This window comes from Anser anser (genome assembly GCF_964211835.1).
Source record: "Anser anser genome assembly, chromosome: 9".
Lineage (NCBI taxonomy): Eukaryota > Metazoa > Chordata > Aves > Anseriformes > Anatidae > Anser > Anser anser.
In genome coordinates this window covers 3,449,607-3,470,882 of record NC_139729.1, presented here as the reverse complement: position 1 = coordinate 3,470,882, position 21,276 = coordinate 3,449,607, and the positions used below count along the sequence as shown (strand labels likewise).

At 35.8% G+C, this 21,276-nt stretch overlaps 1 protein-coding gene across 1 annotated transcript in view; it reads left to right on the top strand.

Moving 5' to 3' along the window:
• LOC310904279 (uncharacterized protein) overlaps window positions 1-21,276 on the top strand; it is a 231,542-nt gene that overhangs the window by 173,027 nt on the left and 37,239 nt on the right. The window contains exons 6-7 of the mRNA XM_083848762.1: window positions 6,126-6,211; window positions 20,055-20,139. Of these exons, the coding sequence (XP_083704888.1) occupies window positions 6,126-6,211; window positions 20,055-20,139 (171 nt within the window). The remainder of the gene's footprint in view (window positions 1-6,125; window positions 6,212-20,054; window positions 20,140-21,276) is intronic.

Below are 21,276 nucleotides of genomic sequence, written 5' to 3'. Positions count from 1 at the left end.
AAAGGCAAAAAAAAAGATCAAGGTCAGTGGCTGAAGGGAAGGAGTGGACAAGGTCAGACTTTTTATTTCTTTTCTGTCGTTTTAGACTCTGTGAATCCCCTAGTGCTTGGATGCAAGCTGTATAAAGTTTTGCATTTTCATGCTTCAGTGTAGTAAGTGTCTTTTAAATAACATCTCAATTACAAAATTAGTTTTAATAAATTTGGTTGCTCTTTTAATACTAGTAGTAGATAAAATTGCCAATATTTCAATTACTCCTTAAACAAGATTAGACACTGTGAAAAAACAATGTTTTCAGAGCCTGATTTATACTAAAGGAAAGAAATGTTTTGCGTAATTTGAAAAAGTTTACCTAAAGGCAATATTCTTTTAAAATTATATCATTCTCAATAACTAAATACCACTATTTATATCTTCCTGACTTTCTTTTAGTAGAATTACTATCATCCAGTTTTGTAGTGTTAAATGATATATGCCTTTAATGAACTCTCCCTTGAAGAAGTCTACTTAATACATCAAGAAAAAAAAATATTTTAGACAAGCAGGTTATTTTGTCTTTCCAACCTACTGTTAGGGTGATCAAAGATTATTTTGATACATTGTGCAAATAACATGCACACTTCCTTCATCAGAATAAAACAAACCACAAAAATCCTGCCAGGCCATTCCGCACAGTCAACAGATTGGTTATATTCTTTAAACAAGTCTTATATAGCAGGAATGTATTTGAAGGACTACAAATACACATACAGGAGTTCTAATACAGAAATGCCAGTAAAAGAAAAAAAAAGCCATTCTGATAACCATCACATTTTTACCACAAGCAATTTGTAAAGAAGCAGTTGAATTTAAATATGCTATCTATTTCAGGAGCTAAATTTTCAACACTGTATGAATGGTTTTACAGCTTGGGAAGGAAAATATGTCTTTTGAATATGAACTTTATTCTGTGTGAGCTGTAGTCTGAACAACTGTGAACGTTTCAAAATGAATCAATTCCAAGTTCTCAGTTACTTCCCTTTCCTCATTAAAGGCTTTAAGTCTTGCTTCAAAACCACATGGATATCTTGACAAGTTTATAAAAAAACATCAGTGCATGGGAGAGAATATTTTTGTTCTTGTTAAAATTGTCTTGCTAAGTAAATATTGATCGGGTGCTGCAAAACCCCATGGCTCAATTCATTGCATCTGAAAATGAGGGAAGGAAAAAACTGCCTCGGGCTACTGTAACTTATATAAATATGATGAACAAAATAGTCATGCACAGTACTTTCAGCTGGGATGCTGGTACAAAAGGAGTTCTTTTGAACAAAGTCCTTCGAACCCATTAAATTTCCTCTTCCTCTTGCAAGATTATTGATTAGACTCACTCTGACTGCAGGTCTGCAGTCTGGCGTTACAGACCTGCTGGCACTGTCAGCTCAGGTGAGAGCTGCTGTAGCTTCGCAGTGGTTGTGGTGCGGAGCTGGGCTAGAGCTAAGTGCTTTAGTTGATCTTTTTAGCTCTTCTTTCCATGTTTTAAAAATACTGAAAATCTTATCCCATCTCTTATCATGGGGATTTGCCACATCATGCAGGTGGTTTCCAATACAAGCTTGGAGCTTCACCAGGCTGGGATTGCTTTCAGTGGCTTACAGAAATGGGGAGTGCTAAAAGGAAAATTTTCTCCATCTCTTCCAAATAGATGCATATTCAGAAGCTGATTATATAAATTATAATGAAAAACTAATTTATAGATTAATTTTGAGTTATGGACAAGCAGATCACCTTTACGTAAATGCAATAGCATGAATTTCAAACATCAGTTATGCCTATGAAGAAGAATCTTTTTAATTTTTTTATGATCTATATTGGTAATTGTGTCTCTTTTTTTTTTTTTTCCTTCCAACTGATGACCTTTTTTGAAAATAAGACATTCAGTTATGTCTTTGTTAAACGAATATGAAATACTCAGGCTGATTTTCTTTCCCACCCACTATTGTCTTTGGACATGCTAAGGAAAAAAATGGATTAGATTCCTACTGGGCTTAAAGGTCGGATTTCTTTCTAGTTTCCTGATCTATTTTGGTTTTATCTTTGTTAATGCTCACGAAGGTGAAACATCTCATTTGCTGTTGAGCTATCTTTTTTTAAGAAAAATTGTATTAAAAAGGGTTCAAAAGTTCATTAGTAAAATCTTGCTTGTTAGCTTGCTGCGAAGGAAAGATTTTACCACAATACAAATGGTAATAGAAAAGCACTTTGGCTGTACAATTCCATATCACAATGCCATTACAACATCTAATGAGCTAACATGTTTGTACTGACATCTGGGTAGTTATAAACAATTCTTTATTTTCCATTGCTGTGTCTGTATAAACGTGCATTTTTAAGCACTTCAACTTAAAACTTCTCTGGTAAATTTTTGTCTCCAAGTTTCTCCTAACAATGGAAACTAATATACCAGCTATAAAAAAGATAGGGCTCTTTCAGTTTTTGAAGTTGTTCAGGAGCTGTTTAGCCTTTATGGTTTTAAAATTCCAGTCTTTTACTGTGATAAGTCTTTCCGAATTTAAAATCATTACCTAATTTTTTTAATAGTCATCGTGAAGTTTCAGAAATTTAGTGGCAACAGTAAGAGAAGGCTTGTACTACAACTTGCAAGTGTGTAAGTCAAAGAGAGGATGCAGCTTATTAAATAAGCTATTTTTAGTTACATGCAAACAGCTATTACCTCTGCAAGTCTCTTGGTCTTGTTCAGTCATGCCTTGAAAAAGAAGTCTAAGTTGCATGAAGATAGCCAATGTTTGCTTTCCAATCATAATTTCTTGTGAGCTGCTCTTCTTTTCATGCCACCTTCCTTTGAAATTCCACTGTGCAACCTTGGAAACCCTTCAGCAGTTGTCTGGCTCTGCCTCCTGTCTTCTCTGTGCCACATTCACCTGCTGGCTGTTTTTTCTCTTTTCAGCATCCTGAAATACATTTTTAAGGGAAGGTGTTTTGATTTTCTTATAATATAGTTGAAGTTTGCGTATAATTATTTGACGTTTAAAAGATGTATGGGGTAAGTTTTCTGAAACACGTATATTACCCACTGTGTTCTGAGAAACACAACTGGAGGTAGCTGCTCCCCCTTGATTTACCAATGATTTTTCATTATATTTCTGACAATATTATATTACTGACAATAGCAACTCAATCCAGTAATCTTTTACAAGATAAAAATGAACAAAGCCATGGTTTTTTTTCTTGTTTTTTTTTTTTTTTCCATGAGTCTCATCTATCTGCAACTTTTATGCTAAACTATACTTGTCTTAAAAGAAACTGTCTTTCCTGTTGGCTTCATGCATTTCATAAATCCTGCGATCAATAAGTGATAGATAAATAAATAATGTCACAACATCAGATTAGCTCCAAAAATTGATTAGTACTAGGAATAGTGTCTGCAGTAACTAATCAGCTGTAATTATCAAAAAGAAACAAATGTAAAACTCATGGAAAGCATGAAGTCCTAGACATCATATTTGAGTGTGTAATACCCTAAGCATGAGGCCTGAATAATGCACAAGAATCAATCCATTATAGTCAAGGGTGTGGAACAAAACAAGTGAGCAAATGTTGCATATCACACAAAATATTAAGAAATTATGAAGAAACTCATCCAAGACAAAAACACTTAGCTTATTTTGACAGTTCTACAAGCACTTCCTACCATTACAAGTTTTGGATTCATTTGAATTTTGGGGTCAGTTTGAGCCATCTTACTTCCTCAGCCTGCTTCTATTGAGGAAATGTATTTGGGGATCTTATTGAGGAAAACAGAAGATTAGATGATGTCAGAGTACTTTTTTTCCCTTTCATAATTAACAAATATAAATATATTCTTAAATATCAAACTGTGCTTTCCTGAGAGGAGTTAAAATATACAAAATATTTTTAACTTCTCTGGTCAGGTTCACTGACTGAACTGAAAGTGGGTGGTTTTTGTCTCTCTGCACTAGTTTGCTTCTCTTGGAGAAGCATTTTGTGAGTGCCATTGAACTAAAAGTTACTTGCATCACTCTTACTGACTGCAAGGTACTAGTAGATCTTCTTTTAGGGTCTTTATTTTAAATACCATTTATACAGCACAAAATACGACTCATTTTTAGATATTATCTGATATGGAACATATATGCTAATCCCCAAGGCTGGTATTCTTGTACATTTTTCATCACTCTGAGGCACAGCATGTTAGTGTTTTCTGATTACCTTATTTTTAAGCTAAATTCAGCAAGAAAAGTTCCCTGAAGATCTAAATTGTTCCAAAAGGTTTTGTTTTGTTATGACAACTAGGCATCCCTTCTCACCCACATAGTCCTGTCCCATTTCATGATTACTTTTTTGCCTGTACCTCTTGTTTCTGAAACATGTGGTAAAGCTTAACCTCTAATATTAAAAAGATTTTAATTCTGTTCCCCTTTCTTTTTATCACATGCATTGCACACAACAGCCCTTTCCTTCTATGCACAACAAAATAAAAGGTTGTCTCGTAAATGTAAAAATTGACTCATGTTAGAATAGCAGGGTTCAGTACCTGGATCAAAGAGTGAGTTTCCTGGGAATGTCATTTAGAGCCATCTGTCCATGTAAGATGCTTTCCCTGGCCCAGTGCCGCAGAGCCATGCAGCAGACATCAGGCCTGCTGCCTTCAGTGGACATTTAGCTGGGTGAGTCTGAGCAAAGGCACTTTCTCAAGAAAGTCGTTTGTTGCTCACATGATCTGAGTCTCAGTTCACTTACATCTAAAAACAAAGGCAATGTTTCATGACTATGCCTGTCCTCCTCACCCACCGCTTGGATTTTTCATACAATTAGAAGAATCAGGGTGTTTCAGATATGTTACTTGCAAACTGGGTTTGTAGCTGTGTGATTCGGTGTTCTAAGTTTTAGAGAAGATTTAATGCTTGTTTATCATACCTGTGATGGCTTTCAAAGCCACCATAGGTGTTCGGGAGCTGGCCAGTGCAATGGCATTGTTGCAAATCTGCTGAGTTTCACAGCTTTAAATCACCATAACTGAAAGAGAAATCTAGGGATTAATACTTTCCTTTCTTCAGAAAAAAAGATATCCTTAAGGCTATGCAGTGAACAGAACAAACTTATCGTTGCTATGTACTGAGCCATGATATAGCAAGAATGTCCTTAAGCTTTGAGAAATAGCTCTAGAAATGCATCACCAGATATTATATTAGAAAGCACACATTATAATATTCATTACAGTAGTAGAATGTGAACTGCATGTTATTGTAAAAGAAAATCCAATTTGCTGCCTACTGCCTTCAATTTGGTTTTGACAAGTACTCAATCTTTTGCTGTATTTTGCTTTCTACATTTATCTTCTTGGGCATGTTCTGTAATGTCTGCTTAGGGCAAAAACAATAATCTGTTCATTTAATTTACTGAAAAAGCTCATGTACTCTCTATGCTTACTAGGTACAACAATATGAAAACAAATCCCAGTTGCTAAAGATCCATTTGACAGTATGAAATAGATTCTGACTTTTTAATTTAGGCATAAAGCTGCAGAGGGCATATAAGGGATGCAAATGTATCGAGCTGTACCATTTATTTGAGAGTGGTTGCAAGAGAGCAATCTACAAAAGCCTATATTATTTTTACCAGTGATGGATGAATCTAAGAGGGTACAAAAAAGTGGTGTTTGACCCTTGCAGAAGAGCTTTAGGAAACATCAAGTTTATTGGGCTCAGTTAAAAATCTGAGGACTTGAGTTCATCACAATTTCTGCAATCAGTGGTATTTCCTCCAAATGGAACATATTTTTAATTAAATTGCAGTTTGCGAGCTGGTAATTTTGCTCACTGCTAACCCTGGGAGGGGAGGAGGGAAAAAGGAATGGTGATAGGAATTCAATCAAATCTTAACTCTTCTGTTGAATTGTGCTTGAAGCAATAATATATAATCAAGGGAAACTCATCTTGCCAAAATTGTTTTAGATCTGAGGTGTGGTTTGCTTTATATTCTTCCTAAATAATCACCTGAATTTGTCTAATAGCCTTTGTCTGGAAATCTCAGAATAGAATGTTTTATTTTGCTTATGGGTACTTTGAAGGTTGGTAAAAATACATCTCTAATTTTTGTTTTAGGTTTTCCTCAGACACAAGTGTGATTTTTTGGATAAGCTCTTCTCATTATCTAAACCATAAACTTCTCCCCTGGCCTACTCCCCAAGGTATATGTCTCAGATTTTTGAAAATAAAACTTAGAGAAGTGTTTGCTATACAGCTCACAGAATCAGGTAAGCTGGCCACTCGGACCTAGAGAACAATTTTAGCCCAATTCTGGCAACTTCTTCCACAAAATAAGTGAACAATTAAAAGGATCATAAAGTTTGTTCCTTACAGTGCTGTTAAACCTGATCTCATGTTCCTTCAAAGAGCATACAGCATCATCCTTCTTGCTCCTCATTTATAGTAGGGAATAGCTGAAGGGAGCCTAAATCAGGTTCATATTTTTTCCTGGGATAAGAGTCAGGCTGATTCTAGCAGCTATACCGTGGCCTTAAGTATGGTTGAATAATTGCAATTATTCTTCATCTCCTCAAACTTGAAGGAGACAACAAAGTCTCAAGCAAAAACAACTACTGCCACATTGCTTGTCAAGCTGGTTTTGCAGAAGCAAATACTGCCAGAGACAACTTGATACTTCTCAGACCCCTGAAGTTTCCATTCTTGGTAGGCAAAATATATCTTTAAAGTTTAGAAGAGCTTTGTTCCATAGCTGGAATTTATTTATTTATTTTTTTGTATATTTTTGCCCTTCAGAATCAAATATACCAATTCCTGCCAAAGTAAAATTCCCATTGAATTAAAATATAATTTTCCTGAGCTAGCCTACAGGATTAGACCATCTGGGAGCTAGTCTGCAAGACATCAGGCTTTTGATTTACTTCATATAAACGTCTGATCTGCTTTATGATCTTGTAAGCATTTTAATTTTTCTCACCCAAGCATTCAGTCACTATGAAGATAGGTGTGATTTTAAAAACTGTAGTGTCACATGTGCTCTGTAGTTCTGCTCTCAGTCAGTACATTTGCAACTGAATACAACCATTCCCACATTGCCTGAAGGTGCCCCAAAGGCTGACATTTAGATGTAAATTTGATTCTGAAAATCCCACCTACCTGCTGCATTATGCCAGAGTTTCCCAGGATGTTTTTGGCATATAAGTTTCTTCTGATCTCAGCGTTTCATTTATTGGTATGTCCAAAGCTGTTTCAGTTGTGATAGGGATGAACATGTTGTGATTGAAGCCTGATTTGGATTATCCAGAAAAAAGGTCCAAGTTTTCTGTCATCTCAATCCCTGATAGGCTCAAAATTTAGGAGACCTTTTAGAGCATATTTGCAGAATTAGGTACCATAACATAACTGAAAATTGTGACTGATGACAGCAGTCATTAGTCTGGGGACAAAAGCTCCCAAACATTCCCTTCCATGTCCCCAACCTCTGCCCTTCACACACGTCCTTGTAAGAAAGCTCCTTTGAATGTGCTGTGTGAAAAGGAGTCAAGACTAAGGGTGCCAGGTCCAAGGCATTGCCACCTCAGTGCCTCTGCAGATGTGCAGACTGAAAAAGGCATTTTTGAATCCTTTTGGTCTGAGAGCATTAGTCTAGAGGTCTGCATCCTCTGAAATTACGCTAATATTAAGGTACTCTAAAAGAACAGGATTTCTTCTGTTTGATGTTTTCAAGAATGGCCCTCTGCTTTGAAGTCTAAATTATTTCAGTTTGCTAGAAATTGTTCAATCTATTCCCTTTTGGATAAAGTTCTTAATTCTCAAACAGTCTGGAAGTGCAGAAAAACTTCAAAATATACTCCTTGGTGATTTAGTCTTGTAATGTCTTCATTCTGCATCAGCCTAACAGTCCTCCTCTCATCTGTTGACTTTCATCTCTATTTGGTCTAAGCTTTTTGACACAGAGAGACTCTCACAGTAATCAATGAGTTTCATATACAGCAATTGTGCAGGATAATTAAATAACAACTCTATTTCAAATCAATTTAAATCAGTCTGACTTTCAGAAATGATGTTTTCTGCACTGTAAAACCAGTGAATAAACCCTTTTGAATACTTAAACCAATCCCAACTTTGTTTCATCTTAATCTTCAGAAAGCAATTCCTGCAAATGTCAATACTGCCCTAATAGATTAGGTGGTGATATCTCTGTATATGTTAGCTTCAGAGATACACTTGTGTCAGATCCATTAAAAGAATATAATTGCTGCTTTTCTACACATCACAGATAGAAGCAGAGGTTTAGCATGGTGCTTGAGATAAGGCATGCATTTACTGCAGTGGTTAAGGATTAGTATCGACATAACTGGATTTCTGCTATTTATTGTGTATTGGAGATATATAGCAGCTTCTATAGGTTTTGTTAGATAATAGACATTAATATTATGTGATATTCAGAATAGATATTTTTGTATGGTAGGTGAGATAATTTTTATATATACATATATATATACATACTTATGATTCGTGTTTTTTTGTCTTTTGTTGTTGTTTGGTTTGGTATTAGGGCCCAGTTTGGACCTGTGCTGTAGGAATCCATGGGTAGGACAGATTGGAAAGAACCAATATAACAATAGGTTACAGACCAATTCACCAGTGTAACAGAAACCATCTCTGCTGATTCCCATCTCAGAAGCCCTATGCAATATGCAAAAATGTTTGTTCTTTCTTTTTCTTGTTTGAGAGTCTGCTGTTACCAGTCTATGAGCATCAAATATATTTTTCAGTTCACGTATTCACAAGCAGGTTTGCAGTAAAGTAGCTGCTAATATTTATTCCTGGATGATGTTTGTTTAGATTCCCCTAGTCATATACAATCCTGAATATAAAAGTAACTGTCACAAAATTATCGGTCTTTGTGTTTGTCTGGTGGTAGCAGTCATCTTATTCATTTATATAGGTTCCATATTAAAAATAAATGCAATCATAGTAGAAGGAGTACGGTGTTCAGTTTTGGGCCCCTCACTACAAGAAGGACATGGAGGTGCTTGAGAGAGTCCAGAGAAAGGCAACGAAGTTGGCGAGGGGTCTGCAGAACAAGTCTTATGAGGAGCAGCTGAGGGAGCTGGGGTTGTTCAGCCTGGAGAAGAGGAGGCTCAGGGGCGACCTTATCGCGCTCTACAGGTACCTTAAAGGAGGCTGTAGCGAGGTGGGGGTTGGTCTATTCTCCCACATGCCTGGTGACAGGACAAGGGGGAATGGGCTAAAGTTGCGCCAGGGGAGGTTTAGGTTGGATGTTAGGAAGAACTTCTTTACTGAAAGGGTTGTTAGGCATTGGAATGGGCTGCCCAGGGAGGTGGTTGAGTCACCATCCCTGGAGGTCTTTAAAAGACGTTTAGATGTAGCCCTTAGTGATATGGTTTAGTGTAGGACTTGTTAGTGTTAGGACAGAGGTTGGACTCGGTGATCTTGGAGGTGTCTTCCAACCTAGATGATTCTGTGATTCTGTGAAGGAAGAACAGGAATTAGCAGGTGCCATTGCTGTACATAGCCAACTACTTGTCTGGTTCTGAGAGCTCACATGATTTGCAGTCATTGAAAAATAAAAATCCAAATCACTAAAATTAGTAGAAAATATATAGTATTTGTGTCTTGTTCAAAAACTGCAGCTGGCAGAGACAGTTAATTAGTCTGGGTCTAATACCCACAAAATACTAGTTATGCCTTCCACTGAAACACTTAGCTGAGGCTGTAATATGCTTTTAATAAGACTCAGAGTCCTAGCATCTGAAATTTCATTTCCAGATAGTATCATAATTTGCCTGCACTTTTCATGGGAATTGAAAGCTGTCACCAATTACATTGTTTCCCAGGTAAAATTATAGCTGTGGCAGGGATTTGAACAACAGCTATTTCAAGGCATATTCAGAGCGTCTGGTGGGCTGAGCATCTCTCAGCTCAGATTGCTGCCACTGAGTCTGCAGTGTTGCAGAAAGACTGTATTAGAAATAATTGACAAACTAAGATTCACTGGTGGCACAAAAGTGTTCAGCTAAATGAATCCAAGCATGACTAACATAGGTTGTATTGGTGTGAGAGCCAAATATATAAAAACAGAGGAATGCGAGAAGGTAGTGGTAATTTGGCTGTGGTGTGGTATTTTTAATGCAAAAGGGAATTTACGAAAATGGCAAAAAGGGCAGATGGCTTTCAAAAATCTGTAGCAATAAAATCAGGCAGGCTAAAGTGCTGAGTGTGTTGAGATTTAGTAGGGGTAAAGAAACAAAGAGGTTCTATAAATACATTAGTTGAAAAAGAGAACAGTGAAATGAGTCAGGCTATCAATTAATGGGAATGAGAGAAAATAGTGGAAGCCAGGGAGGAAGCATTCCAGGTCCTCTTTCTTCTGTCTTTGCAGAAATGTTAACAGTGACCAGATACTTATGAGTCTAATAAGGCTTTAAGAAACAGGCAAAACAGATTTATCAAGAAGTAATAGTATCAAACTGATTTGATTTCCTTCTTCAGTAGAAAGCTAGCTATCTCAAAGGGCATGCTGTACTGGAAACTTGGATGAAACTTCCTGTCCTGTCTGCTGACATGTTCAGAAGCAATTGATAGACAGACAGCCTGGAGGAAATACCCCTAAGGTGTAGTGGTCCCGTCAATTGGGAGACTGTAATTGAACAGCAATAATTGGCAACAGGTCTTTCAAGCTTCTCTAAGGGTCTTAGGACATTTTACATTTTTAATATATTTCCCCTTTTTATTTCTCCTCTTCTTTTTTTTTTGTTTTTGTTTTTTGTTTAGGAATTCATTTTGGGTTTGGGAGTTCATTTCTTTTCATTTGTTTTGTTTAAATATGATTAAAATTCTCCTCAAGTTGGAGACATGCAGCACAGTGAATGAAGATGTACAGTTAGATGACATTCTTTTTGCTTGATATCAAGGAAGAGAGCAAGAAGAAAACCAGGGTTTGCCTCCATTAGTTTGAGCAATTTGTTTTTTTTAAAAAAAAGAAAAAGTCTGTTTACTTAAAATGTGAGATGAAGGATTTTGTTCTTCTTTATACAGTTCTAATAAGCAGATTAGAGGAGGCCAGATAAGTGGGAAAAGTGAGTTGACATTCGTTCTTTCAAAAAAATGGGCTGAAGGGAAGTTGAAGGAAAGCTAAGAGAGGCTGGAGAACTCCATCCAGTCTGTATATCACTCAGAAAATAAGTTCTCATGCAGGAACTTGCCTGTTGCATGTTTCATGTTAGTATTCCTGTCAAAAACCGTTAACTGCTGATCAACAAAGATTAACATGCCCGTGGCCACAAGTAAGTTTTTCATTTTGTTATTTTTGAGCTTCTAATCTTTGTGATTAATAATTTGTCAAAAGGCTTGAATTCTGGACTCAGAAGGCTAAATACATTAGTAATTAGTGCTCTGCAAAATAATGTTATAAATAGAATACCCAATGAACTTTCATATGTGCTGTAAAATACAAAGATCTTCAGAAGATGGAGCAACTAAGTGGTGTAGGACAGAGGGAAATGGGAATGCCTGTGCCTGGAGGCTGACACTGACAGAGGAATGGGGTCTGCTTCTGGCCCCTTCCTCACCACAGCTTCAATACAAGCATAAGTATATAGGGAAGGCATGTTTTTTGGGATTATAAACTGCTTGCTTGGAGATGTGAAGCACCCAGTCCAGGACTGAAAGAGAGAGGATGGAGACTGGGAGCTGGGAAAAAAATGAGAAAGGCAGAGTCAGTTACACTGAAGACTGTGGGTAAAGCACGAGTTTGCCATTTCCAGCCCCAAATGGGGCAGTGAATTCCCATGCTTGCTCACATTAAAAGCATACCCCTTTACGGAAACAGCTATTTAAAAATATATATAGCATAGTATATCTTGGAGAGCAAGTTTTTTTTAGTGGGACTGGCAGTAAGGTGGTGAGATAGAAACATGAATAGATAATATTTTAAATGTAAACAGTTGATAGGCTTAAATTGGTGCCATTAAGCTGTTATTTTCTACATTTCAGAACTTTTTTTATACAAGAAAGTACAAAAGCTATGGTTTTATAGTTACATCATGAATTTATAAAAATCTGTGGGAAAAAAATGAGTGTTTTTCCCTTAAGCCAACCTGTGAATACCTAACTCACTGAAAATTCTGAGAGAATACACTCATTATTATCACTTGTGTTATTTTTCTTGAAAGCTGTTACAAATTCTCTCACTAAAATGGGATTGATGGTCTTTCAGTCATCCATTAGACTCATGAGTTGTGAATGAAAATAAAAAATTCACTAAAAAAGTGGTAGTTTCCTTTTAAAATAAGCTAAGTTGGGAATAATTGCACTCTTCCGAGATTTGTAGAATCAATATTAACATCCACTGATACTTACAAGTTCTGAAAATGAGTATTTTTCAAACTTTTTATTTATCAAATAGTTGCAAAATTTTCATGAAAAAGAAATCACATTGCAAGTGTACCTGTAAAGGTCTTCATTTACTGTCACAGTTAGGCTAAGCTTTGGATAATTGTTCTTGCTTTTATTTTAATTTATATTAGTCGATCAATTGTTTGTATAGGAAGACATACTGCTGTTTTATTCTTCTTTTAATGTGGTAATTATTTCATGGTCACCAGTTCCTATGGCCACTGGATGTAACAAAGAGAAACACCAGTAACATATTAGATCCTGCATCTGGTGCTCCTCTACTTCAGAGCTGAACTCTCAGCCCAGTTGTGTGCCAGTTAAGGAAAAATGTTAGCTATTATTTTTAGATGGAATAGATAACTGGTGGAGTTTGCACCTTTTTTGGCCTAAGTAAACAGTTCAGGTACTCATGCCTGTATGACATTTTTTTCTTTATCATATTGGTGAGGTATTCAGTCTTTTTTTTTTTTTAACTTGTTTTATTTTTAAATTAAAGCTATCACAGCTGATGATTGGTCTCTTATCTTTTCTGAATTCTGCAACGTTCAGATTAAATTTGAACATTTTACTGAACTCCCCTGGCTGCAGAAAAGGCAGGTGCTGGTTTGGATCCATGCAGGGAATATCTTTTGCTTGGACTTCAGAGACCTCAGATGTGCCTTTCCCTCATTTTTTGCAGAAGATCCTGCAGTGCTGATTATCCTCCCAGTCTCTGGGAAAGTGGCCGTCATGTGCCAGCACACTGCGAATTTCAAAGCTGGTATGGAGTGCCTGCCCTCCTGCTGAGAGGCCCTCATAAAAACAAGTTGACCTCAGTAAAATTACCCAGCAGCCTTGGGAAAAATGATAATATTAAAAAGCTAATATTTTTCACCGTGATCTACTGTTGAGTAGATACATATATAGATGTGATGGAAACAAAATTGAGAAGAACTGTTTGTTTTAAAGACCAAAAAAAAAAAAAATCAACTGCTACATACGTTTATATTTACCAAGAAAATACTTGCTTATATTTTAAATTCTAACAATTATTAGAAACACTTGCATAATATTAACAACTTTTGTGCTTTTTTTGTCAAGATATTTTAGATTTATATATTTTTTAAAACAAACATGTCAAGTGTTTATCCAGTAATATTTTAGCCACAGGATGCATTTATAGCACTGAAATTGGGCATTGTTGTAAAGGACATTAAAACATTTTGCTTTGACACAAAAACAAAATATAGATTCAGCTATTCTAGAATATTGAGTAAATTCCTGTATTTCTACATATTTATCAGTGATCTAGTAAATGTTGTGAGCAGTGATACGACAACATTTACTGTTGTTATTTTGTTATTTAAAGTAGAAAGTGCAAAAATATTTTCAGAAGGATTTTATAAGACTTGGTGACTGCAGTAAAATGATAGGTGAAATTCAGCATAGATAAATATACAGTGACAGAGAAGAAAAAACAATTTGAGCTCCACATATAAAATGATCAGCTCAGGGCTCTTTAATTATCAAGAGCAAGACCCTGTTGGACTATAGATAGTACTGTTAAAAAGCATCAGCTTGGTGTTTGGTGAGTTTCTAAAACAAGCCAGTTTTTAGAAATTGCTAGGGAAGGGAGAGATAATAAATTATTATTAAAAAAAAAAAAGCTATATTATACTTTTATAAATACGTTGGTCATCCACATCATGAATGCCATGTGTTTTTCTGGTTTCTCTTCCATCTCACAAAGGATATATTAGAATTAAAAAGGTTTAAAGAAAGAAAATAAGGGTGGTCAAGTAGCTTACACATAGGGATGGCTAAGTGGGCTGGAGCTTTTTATTAGAAAGAAGACAGTTTAGGGGGGTGTCTTGGATACATTTGTATTTAGTGTTTAATTTTTTAGTTAGTTTGTTAATACAAATATTTTTTAACATGAGTATTAGTCCTTCATCTTCTTGTCCTTGTGATTATTGTATGTTCTTTATGGAATTGTAGGATTCAGGTAAAGATAGTTTGCTGTGGTCTAACTTCAAGTTAGTCAAGTCAAGTCATCATAATGGTCCAGGTTTGTCCTTAGCAGAAATCAGTGATAAAGCTCCCAGTGTGGTTAGGGTTTGGGATATATAAATACACTTATATGTGACATGGAAATTCGTTTAAAATATGGGGGTTATATCCTGTTCATCACAGTCGGGCAATGTCGCTGTTTGCTTCACAGGGACTGCTCATTTGAATAAGAACATTATCCATAATCAGCAGGTCCTTTCAAAGCTTGGATCAATGCCAGGCTAGAAGTTCTTCATTCTTATCTCTTGGAGCCAAAGGAAGGAATGAAAAGAGAGAAAAAAAATACAATAGCCATTCTTATCAGCTGGTTTAATCAGGTAAGCATTTATCACTCTACTTTTTGGAAAAGAGAAGAAAACTCACTTTTTTGAATCTTCTGACCTTGAAAGGTAGACGGGCTGGTTTGTTGTATGACAGGCTCAAAAGATAACCTTCTCTTCCTTTTCTGAATGAAAGGACACAAAAGGCAAAAGCAGAAGGCAATTCAGGGCTCTTTTTACTTTAAGAGAAAGCAGACTGGTGGGAATTGTACTGTAATATGGAAGAGCTTTGCTAGTATCCATGAGAGAACATAGTGCTCATTCAAGTGATGTAGTAGAGAGCCCATAATATGCCCCCTTTTATTCCCAAAGAACATAAAAAAGAGGGTGGAAGGAGAATCTACTATCTCTTGTTCCAGTCTTCTTCAAATCTCTAAGAGATTTTACCTTTTGTGTAGGGAAGAAGTGCATTTAAAAATGCATTCAAAATAAGCTATAACAACTTAACATGCAAGATATACATATATATATATAAGTAAGAGCTTTTTCGGTTTTAAAGATAAAATTACAATGGAATTTAGAAATGATGACAAAAATTTGCACTGAATGCTGGGTGGGGGCGCTGATGGTGACAGGGAAACTTTTGCACCCTGAAATGCATGCATTTCCCCCACACTTCCAGTACTTAAACCTATTGTCTGGTTATTTGGGAGAGAATGGTCTACAGAGAATTCTAAAGAGAAATTAAAAAATAATAATAAAAAAAATCTCCTTTCTCTTTGTCCTTTAAGCTATACAGAAATATCAAACTACATTTTGACCTTATCTACCTGCATTCATTTTGTTTTACTCTTCTGTGTAATTGAGGTGATAACCTCAGCCCTAAATACCCCGTGCATTTCCATCTTTTCAATTTCCTCTCCTTTTTTCCATACCTCGGTTACAGAAGGGTTCTGTGGCAGAGTGTAATTTTAATTCAACTGTGCTCTGAATGACCTCAGAGCTAGGATAGCTGTGCAACTTTATAGAATTTTCCTTGTTGCAAATAAATGCCATGTGGAAGGCTCCCTCCATGCTTCAACACTATAGAAGTAAAAGTGTTTATATCAGAGTCTTTTGCAAGGATTTAGTGAACTGTTTGGCAGTTTGACTCTTGAGAATCATAAGTGAAGGAGACAAGAAAGTGGATCTGTATCAAGTGAGAGGTTGGAAGAAATCCTGGAAAGAAAAAGACAAAGAGCATTGCCACTGTTGATACAACAGAGGAGAAAAAAAATCTAAATGCTACATTAGTTACCAAAACATTTGCTTAAATTATTATCTGGAGAAACAAGTTAATTTAATAACTACTGATCCAAGATGAGGTAGGTATACGTTCTATTCTTTGGCATGAAAAATTTCCTCCCTGAACTGTGCCTGAAGTAATTTCTTTTAACAGTTTTGTAGCTTTTAAGCCCTTAGAGTCTATTGTAATAATCAATTCTGTCTTTCTGTGTATTACAGGTTAAGTAGTTTTGGTATCAATTTTACAACACCTAGGTAGAATTTAAGTAAAAACTTCAAGTTGTAAAAAATCTATCCCTTTTGATAAAATATTCTAAAAATCATTAACCTTCCCAGTTAAAAAGACATACCTTTTTCTAGATGGAACTTCAGCTTCCTGTCTTCCCTCCCCCCCCCCAGAAATTAATCAAAATATCATGAAAATAGATTATGATAATTCTCTGTGCTTACCCCCCACACACACTGTATGTATATATATATATATATATATATATAATATATAAATGTTTGGGGAAATGGTTACTTAAATTTAAGCTAGATTAGTTTTATTGCTCCTCCTTTCAAAATAACTTAACGTAAAGTAAGGCTGAAATAGCCATATAATTGCAGAGGAGATTTTAAAACTATCACCATCAAAATCAAAACTATCAAAATTAATTTGCTGGGAAAAGACTTTCTTGTTTTCATGTGTATTCATTTCTAGAATGGCAGTCAAACCAAGGAAATTAGTTGATTTTATTGGCTTCACACAAAAATTGAAGTTCTTATTTTCATCATATAGTAATGATGAATTGTAATATAGTAATCGATCCTGTTCCAGCTTATATTTAGGAAATAAAGATTGTATTTGGTGTTGTGCTTGTCTAGTTGAATAGGAGTATCACTGACCATCTGAGGATGACTTGAAATGGAATCCTGCTTGCAGCTGGAACACGAAGCTTGAAACAATTAAGCTGTAATTATATTTACGGAATCAAAAAACATTGGGGAGAAACAAATAATGACTATTTGATGATGTTATTGACTCCCAGTTCTAGTCCTCGCATTGGTTTGTAAATCTTTCAAGTTGTTGAAAAATGCAACCCTCTCTACTCATAATTTAATGGGTAAGAACAATGCAAGAACAACGCACATGCATTATTTCTGTCTCACAGAACAAGACTTAGAAATCCACTTGTGAAAACCTATAACCTTTTCTCTATTTTAAATGCTATTTCTTCCATAATAAGTCAATTTGTATTTTTTAGCTGGAAAATTGCTTTCCATGGCTGAATAAAAATAAAGTTGCAGAGAAATTAGATATAAGTCACTGTTTCACAGCAGAATAATTTTTTGTCTCATTTTGTCTTTGCTGGTACTGAGTTTTGGGTTCTGTTTTTTTTGTTGTTGTTGTTGTTGTTTCTTTTTTTCTTCCCCCCCCCCCCCCCCCCCCCTTTTTCCCCCTTCTGAAGTCTCTCAAGATTTTTCAATTACTTTGAGGTCAAAACTTGGGTTAATGCAGTGAAAAGCATGGTAATGTATTGCTACAAGTGTTACGACTGGCTAAACAAGTAGTCTTTCTGTAACCAATAACTGACAGCTTGTTTGACAATATTTTCTGTTCAGATTTCTTAGAAATCTTGCTTCTCAATTATTTTTTTTTCCTTGAAAAATGTTTCAAGCTTAATGCATCCACTTGGATGTTTTCTGGCCTCTGTCCTTGGAGCATCTCCTACATCAGGCTTGGTTTAGAAACCAAAAGTTGATGGAATTTCCTGGAATTATTTCACTGCAACTGCTTCAGCTGTTAGCTTTCAGAGACACAGTGTTTAATTTTCTTTTTGGATTTTTTGCAAATTGACTTAAACTTTTGTGAATTGGTCTGCTACTCACAACAGACTTTATATGGTAGATATCAGACCTTGCTATATGCGAGTTCAATAACTTACTATTTGAAATTTAATTTATAAAAATTACATAATTTAATTTGTTTCCTTTTTATTGTATGACCTACAGTTTCCAAGCTGAAGTCATCCCTGTATAGGCTGTTCAGTGTTGTGCTGAGAAAAAGGGATGTTTTAGAAAGAAAACCATCACAGCTGACTGAGCAGGTGGTAGAAGATTGGTGCCTTATACTTTGCTGAAAGTGGGGAGATAAGCTGGAGATATTCCCTGCCCTTTTAATTCCACTAACTCTAGTTTCATTTCCAGCAAGTATTAGAGTATCTAATAGATTAGCACTGGTATCTTTGTAGGGACACACTCACCACCTCTGTCTCTTTGCAACTACAAAGGCACATACAGATTCATTCATAAATGCTCCTCTAATATTTAAGGGAACAAAACCAATATCCCTAAAAGATTCTAAATAGTGAGAGGAAGGGTAGATAGCAGAATATTTTCTCAGTTTTGTTTAGTTCATAAAGGAAGAGCCTCATAGATTTAACCAAGTAACTGTTACCACACCAAGAAACATTGATTTTCTCTCTTACAGAGGAAAACTGAGATAACTGGCACATCCTAATGACAGGCCAGATAAGTTACTACCCTTGCTTCAGCTTTGTTTGTGAAGCCTTCCCATTACATATATTTGAAAATTGTGTATTTGCTTGTCTGAAATCTTGAAGGGTGTTGGGAGTTAATGCTTTTTCTAGAATCATAGTTTTACTTGCTCAAGTAATGTACTTGCAAATAACTTGTGGGTACCTAATTGTTTTCTGCTTATTGGATCACCGCTGATTTAAGAAGTTGCCTATATCCCAGGAAAAAAATAGTTTTTGAATTACTCATTTAAAACATTTTCAGGGATCATTTTATTTGATCACCAAATGTCTGGTCTCCAGAAGGTTTATAAATCTCTGTGAGGCTCTCAGTCTTTTCAGAGGTATAATTGCAGATGAGCCCATCTGTTCCCTTTTTATCTCTGTCTTCCATGTTTATCTACCTTTCTGATGTTTGGCAGTACGTGGATGGCAGAGGAGCTTAGCAGTTGCTGAAAAGATGCTAGTGCTTGATATTGTCAGGTCTGCAGAAAATATGTTACAATAAATACATGAATGACTTCAAATTCAGAGTTTGTGAGCCAAAATGGTGAAACACTACAAACCCAATTTAACTCAGAGCTAAACTGATACATCCACCTATAGCATGGTTTAGTGGTGGACTTTAGTACTAGATTAAAGGTTGGACTAGATGATCTAGAGGTCTTTTCCGATCTGAACAATTCTATGATTCTGTGATTTTCTGCAAGGGTAATATGTGTTTTTCAAAACAACTAAATATTATGCATAACTGCTGGACATTGACAGTAGCACCATTTCTTCAATTGTAAACCAGTAGAAAACTAGAGGAGCTCACAACTGAATTCTCTTTTGACCTATGTATTTCAGAAAATAAAAAGGCCATTGCCTATCCTCCTAACATTCTTCAGTATTCTGACATTAGGACATGTTCTATCTGTTGGATACAGTATCAGTATTATTTCTATTTTACAGGTTAGGACATGATGCATAGAGATTAATGCCCATGCTCAGTTACATTAGAGCTAAAGGACCTCTGTGAGGCTACAGCAAAAGCTTTTGTCTGAGCAGCTTCCCAAGTGAAGGGTAACTGCCTTGGCAAATGTCAGGCCCATCTTAGATTGTTAGGGGCTAACAGTCCTGTACTCTTTTTTCACTGAGGAATGGTAACAACTGTCTTCCTGAGGTGATGGTTTGTTAGCTATTAAACATATGCAATGTGTTCATCATTCATATTTGTCATTAGCATGCATGATTCAGTTTGGGAATCTTCAGTCCCTGTTGCTAGAAGAGCGTTTTGTGAGAAGTACTACTAGTTGTCCTCTAATTTTCCACTCCAGGGTCAATATTGAGACCAAAGCACTAGGCTAGAGGTATCTTTTTCCTGACCCAGAAGAACTGTTCTTGTATTCTTTTTCAATCATTGACTAAATCTTGTCAGTCAGTGTCCTCTGCATTGCAAGGCATTGGCAGATGTGCAGCAGGACATTACTGCATCAGTAAATTAATCTGTGTAACTCCCTCTTTCTCAGGGGCTACAGCTCTTACAGCAGAGTCGATCGGAGTGAGCAATCTTCTGAAATACATTTATAGGCATTATATGCAATATTTATCTAGGTATGTACACAGTCCTCAACATCTTACAGTTGGTTTTTTTGTTTTTTTTTTTTTTTTCCTTTGCTTTTACTACCCATCCTCTGTAGGTGCAGAACTCAGATCTGATCATCCATCCACTTCTCTCAGAATGAATTGCCCTTCTCTGTCCCTGCTTTCCTGGTAGCTGGAGAGCCTTGTTCTTGGAGTCCTGCTTCCACTCAGTGTGCAGTTCTGCAACTTAGTACATACAAATTTAAAATATAAAATCAGATTAAAACACCAAAAATAAACCTTTTCAAGGTGTCAGTTTCCTCAAGGAGTGACTTGAATTCTGAAATACTAGCATTACAAACCTTATTTCATAAGGGTTTCCTTTTCCCATGAACAGTCTCCAATTAAAGCACAATATCACTGTACCATGTAGCATTTAACCTCAGAGTTATTGCCACTAATCACATGTAACAGCACCAATAGTTTTTTATAATTGATAAGTTGATGGGTTTAACACAGTTCCTGAACACAGATCTCTCCCTCTTCTTTACCAAGGAAAGATGATAAAATGCATGTGATATTTTTAATTGATTATCTTTTCATTTTGGGGGTTGCTTTAATAGTCAAAGACTGTTCTTGAGCATAGAATGTTAATGATTTCTGCTTTATACAGATATTTGATGTTATAGAGCACCTGCCTTATTCATAGGTTCCTTTTCTTCTCTGTAACAATGACTGTAGAAATTCGATGTTTGGTAGAAGCCAAATTCAGGCTCTTATATGCAGTTTTAATTTGTTGGGACACAAGGTAAGGAATATCAATTAATTTTACAAGGTCCCCTGTTTTTCTGTCATATGGTAAAAATTAAATAATAGACATCCTCTTCTAATAAAATGAGAGATTATTAGAAAAGGTTATCAACATGCAAAGAAGGTGCCTAAAATTAACAACGTAGGCCTCAATTGCTTCTGTAAGGCAACACTTCTTACAGAGTTAAAATCTAGATGGTTAACTCTCTCTCTGAGAAAATTAAAGGTACTGAGAAGGTGTTTAGAATTATATTGAAATGTAGTAGGGTTTTTGTTGTTGTTTTTTTACAGTTAACAAGAGCAAACCTTAAGATACACTTTTTAAAATGTGACTATTTTTTCCATTAAAATGATTCC